At 48.4% G+C, this 6,523-nt stretch overlaps 1 protein-coding gene across 1 annotated transcript; it reads right to left on the bottom strand.

Moving 5' to 3' along the window:
* Positions 1–484: 484 nt before the first annotated feature.
* On the bottom strand, positions 485–6,234 carry LOC121482497 (CXXC-type zinc finger protein 1-like). Its single transcript, XM_041740399.1, is given in 10 exon segments — positions 485–631; positions 710–862; positions 1,919–2,015; positions 2,232–2,281; positions 2,746–2,856; positions 2,959–3,166; positions 3,553–3,728; positions 3,849–3,956; positions 4,098–4,329; positions 6,092–6,234. Coding segments are annotated over 10 exon segments (1,425 nt in total).
* Positions 6,235–6,523: the final 289 nt, after the last annotated feature.

Below are 6,523 nucleotides of genomic sequence, written 5' to 3'. Positions count from 1 at the left end.
ATTAAATTCCTTATTATGGGGCACCTGGGTGGCTCAGTGGTTGAGCATCTGCCTTTGGCTCAGGTTGTGATCCCAGAGTCCTGGATCAAGTCCTGCATCAGGCTCCCCAAAGGGAGCCTGCTTCTCCCTCTCCTATGTCTCTGACTCTGTCTCTCATGAATAAATAAAATCTTTAAAATGAAATAAAATTTCTTGTTCTTCCCAAGTTTGTTAACAAAACTCTGGATGGTGGGGGATGAGGGCAGGGCCCTGCCAAGGTTTAGGGAAGAAAGAGACAGACAGGTGGAAGAATAAACAGAAACAGAGGGCAATTTTGAGGACCACCTTCCCATGAAGGAGTGAAAAGAGGCAGGAGACCAAATGATGAACAGAGAAACTCTAAAATGACCTAAGAACAAAGTGTTATAAGAACAAGTGTGTGAAGAATTCATTGAATGTCTCCTTTGCACAGGATGTTGGTTACAGGATCTCAGTCGAGCAGGGCTCAGCTGTCTAGTCTGGAGCGCAGGTCAGTGGTGAGCGGGTCATGCTGGATTGTCTGATGAAGCATCAGGCCCAGCAACCCCGCTCGGTTCCTCATAGCTGTGCGCACCTTGTGCTCCTGCTCAACCAGCTCTTCCAGCTTGTGCAACTGTGGGAGGTAAGGATGAGGGGGGGATCCCAGGATGATATCCCCCTTCCTTCAGCCCCAGTCAGCATTGTAGCCTACCGCACGAATGCGCTCTAGGTCCACCTCAGCACGCCTCAGCTTCTCCCAGCAGTAGTGGAGGTTGCACAGGCGTTTGGGGAGGCAACAGAAATTGCCAGTGACCTCAAACACATTGTGCACTAGTGGGCAACCGCACACCTCATCATCTGATACCTGTGAGGAAGAATGAAGGATGATGTAGTATGGAGGGGGGTAGAAATCTAGACATCGAGAGGGATCAGGTAGGCATTGTGAGAGGAATGGAGGGTGGAGGGAATTCTGGCAGGAAGGAGAAGAATGGAGAGTGACCTGGCAGCGGGGGAGGAGGAATTTGGGATCAGGTAGAGAAGAGGAGGCAAAAGGGGGACGATCATGTATATGGAGGATGAAAGAAGTTAAATAAGCAGGAACGGGGCAGCCCGGGTGGCTCAGCGGTTTAGTGCTGCCTTCAGCCCAGGGAGTGATCCTGGAGACCTGGGATCGAGTCCCATGTCAGGCTCCCTACATGGAACCTGCTTCTCCCTCTGCCTGTGTCTCTGCCTCTCTCTCTCTCTCTCCCTCATGAATGAAAAAATAAAATTAATAATAAATAAGCAGGAATGGAGGTGATCAGAAAGGAGAGACAGAAGAACAGAAACAGATCAAATGAGTGAAAGGAAGGATGGAGGGAAGGTCTGACAGGGCACAGTAGATGCAAGAGGGTTTGTAAGCATGGAAGAAGTGAGGAATGAGACAGTGAGGGTGGGAGGAATAGGGGCTGGGTAAAAAGGGAGAAAGGACTTAGGAGGAGCAAATGACTGCGGGGCAGGCAGAATAAGGATGGAGGGAAGTCATGCGGGGGAAAGAGAGGAATATGGGGCAGTCTGGCAAGGGGTGGGAAGGAAATGTATGATGGTCAGGCAAGGAGAAGAATGGGGAATGGTTATGCAGTGAGAGCCAAAGGAAAGGGACAGATTGTCAGGTAGGGGTGGAGAGAGAAATTTAGGAGGGGTAGGTCAGGCAGAGAGAAAACAAGAATAGAAGAGAAGCAGCCAGTAAGGAGGGGGGAATGTGGGGTGGTCAGAAGGGAAGAAGGGGACACGTGAAGGTCAGTCAGGAGTTATGGACACAGTTGGGCAGAAGGAAGAAAGAAACAGGAGGCAATCAAGAAGAGAGGAAGAGAGAAATTCGGTGGTCAGGCAGGGAGAAGGGGACAAATGAAGGATGATGAGGTAGGGAGGGAAGAGCCACCTTGTTATCTCTCGAGTGCTCAGGGCACAGCACCTGGAGCCGTTTACAGTACTTCTTACTCTTTGGGTCGTAAACATCACAGAAAAGCCTTGTGGCCCTGAGGGGAGATGGAAAGTGAAGTGCTAAGGGTCAGAAAGGGGGAGGTCCCACCCTGAACCCCTGCCCATACTTTGTCCCCAAATCCACCCATTCCCTCCTCCTAATCCACCCACCTCTGCCTCTGAGCCCACCCACATCTTTCCCCTGATCTTGCCCACCCTGCACCTGACCCTGTCCACATCATGCCTTTGATCTTGACTAGCCCCACACTCACCCTTCAATGCAAGTGGGGTACATGGACCCAAAGGACGACTTGCACTCATACTGGGAAGAAAGAGTACAAATGGGAGGAACCGTTAATGTACACAGCATGCCCTCCCATGACAAAGCCCCAAACAACACATTTGTCCCTGTGGCTCCCCTGCTCCTGTTTGCCCAGCCGACTGCTTCTCTTCTATTCTTGTTTTCTCTCTGCCTGACCTACCCCTCCTAAATTTCTCTCTCCATCCCTGTCTGACCATATCTCCCTTTCCTTTGGCTCTCACTGCATAACTATTCCCCATTCTTCTCCTTGCCTGACCATCATACATTTCCTTCACCATTGGCTGATGCTCCAATCTTGGCCCTCCTACTAAGGATGGAAGAGAAGCACAAATGGGTCGAACCACAGATGTGTGCTGCTTTCCTTTCTACAACAAACACCTAGGCACCGAACCTACCCTCCTCCCCACAGAACCCACCCAGGCAAAAACATCTTTGCTCCATCTGCCCCCAGCCAGTTCCCCAACCTTGGCAAAACAGCGTTCCATGTGGCGCATGGCGACATGCATGCTGACTGACTGCCCACAGGAGACACAGAAGATCTGCAGATTTAGGCTGTTCTTGCTACTTTGGTTAGTCTGCACAAGACAGTGGAAGGGCCAGTGAAGCAGTACAGAGAGGGGAGGGGCAAAGCAAGATTTCAAATACCTTTCTGCTCCACCCCAGCCACTCCCATCCACCTCCTCATCCTTGCACACAGCCTGCTGCTTGCCACGCTGAATTATGGCCTCCAGTTCATGGAAATGGCTCTCCATGTCCTTCAGGCGGCTGTGAGCATCCTGCTGTTCGCGGTGGATGCGCTCAAGCATTTTCTTGCCATGCTCCTCAGCAATGCAGGGGCTCTTTTGCCACTGCTGGATGCGCTGAGGCAGAATCTCATAGATGCGGCTGGAAAGGGAGATAGCAAGAAACGGAATGGGTAGGTAGGGACATCAGAAAAAAGAAGAAAATTTAAAAATATATTAAAAAAAGAAAAAGAAGAAAATGAATGACTGGTCAATGTATAGAATAATAAATAATAGATGAGAGAGTGCTGGTGAATGGGTGACTGAATGGGGGATGGATAGATGGGTAAATGACTATAAGGGTAGGCGAGTGGGCTGGTGGATAGAATGTGTACGAGAGGTTCAATGGGTGCGTGGCTGTAAGGTGGATGGATGGATGGGTGGGTGCGTGGATGAATGGTGGGAGGATACATGGATAGAGGGATAGATAGGCTTCTGGATGGTATAGATTACGTCCCACTCCACATCCTGTTGCTTAACTTCACTCACTCAGCTGCCAGTTTCATGCCACAGTCGTCTGAGCAGTACTTGGAGCCTGGCCGGGTGGGATACACACAGCCAGGTCCCAGGCACTGCCTCAGCAAGACTGGATTCTTGACATCTGTCTTCTCTGTGCATTTCCGCTTTTCTGTGAGCTTTTGCTTCTGCTTCTCCTTCTTCTCTTTCTGTGGGACAAGAATAGTCAAGGCAGAGATAGAAGAGTTGATGTCAGCTTTCTAACCTTTCACCCCTACCCCTGTATTCCACCCCTGACCCCTGTCTTCATGGCCCCCCATTCCTCTCACTGTCCACTTCACCTTTTTCTTCAAATTCTCCATTTTCTTCACATTCACTACTGGTTTCTGTGGTGCAGGATCCAGGAATGGCAACTCCTCAGTGTCACTCATCGAGGACTGTAGGCCATGAAAATGCCAGCAGGTCTTCCCAACTTGTTTTTTAAATGATGTTTTGACACTCCCTATCTTTGTTCTTCTCATTGCTGACCCTCTCTGCCTTCATTTTCAACTTCTTTCTACCCAGGCTCCCTGACATACCCTCATAAGGCTTTGTCAAAAGTCCCCTATGCAAAAGTTCTGGCATAGGTTTCAGTCCTGAGGCAGGTCATTTTCAGACAACAGCTGGGGTGTGGCTGTTATCTGAGAGGCCTCCTTTACTGCCAATGGCACTTCCAGCATCTGGTACTTCTGGGACAGCCTGGACTTCTGCAGTCCATGGTAGGCAGCTGTGATTGAATGCACAGTGCCCAGTGTGACCATGGCAAGGTGTCTGAGAGTGTTCCAGGCAAGAGCTGAAGAGAAAATCCTTGCACGAACTCCACTTCTCCATCTACCCTGTGTCCTGGACTTACCAGAGACTAGGGATTACAACTAGGTTCCTGTGCTGGTGGGAGGAAGGGTCTGGGTTGGCACTAAGTGAATGGGAACAGACTTAACCTGTCCCTACACTCCTGGTCCCACCTTCTGGCCGACAGGGCCAGGTTCCACTGCACCTGGCTGGGACTGACTGGCACGATTTGGCCCTGCTTGCCCACTTTATCCAGACACACTTGGCTGTTCCATCTCAACCCACTTTGCCCACCTGAATGCATAAGGCCCTGCTTATATGCTCAAAAAAACTAGACTACACTCTGTTATACTTGGTCAACTCAGCGGGCCTTGCTCCACCCTTCAGGACACACTTGCTACCCTACTTACCCTGCACTATGTACCCAGACAAACCACCCCAGTCTAGCCCACCCAAACACACATGACCCTACCCCTCAGATATGCTCCACCCACCTGTCTGCCCCACCCAGCCCACCTAGTCCCTCCAAGAAACACTGCCTGACTTCCCCCTTGGACACATTCTCTCTCACCTTACACTGCCAGCCCTGTGGGCCTCATACACGCCCCAAGGCATACCTAGCCCTGCCCCATGCAAGGCCCTCTCCTCTTGCCAGACTCTCTCAGCCTCATATGCTTCTCCCCACTTCTCCTACATACCGGTTCTGTCTTCTCTCCCACATGCTAAGCCATGCCAAGCCCTCCCTATCCCCCACTCCCCACGTGCAAATGGCAAGTCATGCCCTGTCTGCACTGACTCACCTAGAATAAGTTGATAATCTTTATTTTGAAAAGTACTCCTACCTGTACCAGTGACACCAAGTAAAATATATAAAAATACATTTTTTAAAATGCATGTGTGTGTATATATATATGCTCACACACAAACAAATCATTCTCAGTGATTATAAGAGCAAACACACCCAATAAAAGAATATACGCTTTTGATTAAGAAAATCCCCAGTTGGAGAATTCATACTATTTTTGAGGTAGAGATGCAATATTAATAAAAACTGACCCTGGAATTAGCCTTCAAGGAAGTCTAAACACATTCCAATGAATAAGTATCACATAAGGCACAGAAAAGATTGCATCAGAAATTAATAAAATGTTTAAAACTTTTTAAAAACTAAAACACACTTCTAAGTAACTCTTGGTAACACAACAACAACACTGAAACTAGAAAAAACTTAGAATGTAATAAGACCAAGAACAATACATACCCAGCTGTGGAACTTTAAGGTGAAAATATGAGAAAAGAAAGACGGAAATTCGTATTAAAAAAGCCACTATAGGGAATCCTGGGTGGCGCAGCGGTTTGGCGCCTGCCTTTGGCCCAGGGTGCGATCCTGGAGACCCGGGATCGAATCCCACATCGGGCTCCCGGTGCATGGAGCCTGCTTCTCCTTCTGCCTATGTCTCTGCCTCTCTCCCTCTCTCTCTCTCTGTGACTATCATAAAAAAAAAAAAAAGCCACTATCCCAACTCCAAGAAAGACGGAAATTAGTATTAAAAGAAGCCACTATCCCGACTCCAAAGACCTCCATTATCAACCCCAAAATTCTCTTCAGTGAAATCACACCCACAACTCCAATCACAGAACCTGAAGTCCGTCGTCCGAGTTCTTCAAAATACCTCAGCGCCAAGCAGGCACTAACCCGTGAGGAGCCTCGTGGCAGGTGCAGAAAAAAAGTCAGTAGAGCTACTTCCGGCTCCGGTATCGACCATAGCCCCGCCCCTTTTTTAATGTGTTGGGTTTGCGCTTGCTCAGGATCCCGGACAGAGCTGCTGTACTGCCCAAAGTTGGAAGAGCATGGTTACAGAGAAACCACTTCTGTACGTGTGCCATTCTGCACATGTGCTATTCTGCGGCACATTACCACGGGCCTACAGGGATACACTTGTCTTTTCTGAGATCAGCACCAAGTTTCATGTATTAGAGTGATTGATCATTGAATTATTGTATATTGTAGGAAAATTAAGCCCCTCATCATTGCCAATTATTTTGAAAAGTTTCATATTATTACTATTTTACTGTCTTCTGTCATTTTAAATATGTGGTAAACAATGAGGAAAACAAACAAAAACACATAAATAAATTTTTTAGTCAAGAAAGTAGAAAAAGATTTATAGAAAAT

The sequence above is a fragment of the Vulpes lagopus genome, chromosome X (genome assembly GCF_018345385.1).
Source record: "Vulpes lagopus strain Blue_001 chromosome X, ASM1834538v1, whole genome shotgun sequence".
Taxonomy (NCBI): Eukaryota; Metazoa; Chordata; class Mammalia; order Carnivora; family Canidae; genus Vulpes; species Vulpes lagopus.
The sequence above is the reverse complement of the archived record's forward strand: the minus strand, read 5'-3'. Positions and strand labels throughout refer to the sequence as shown.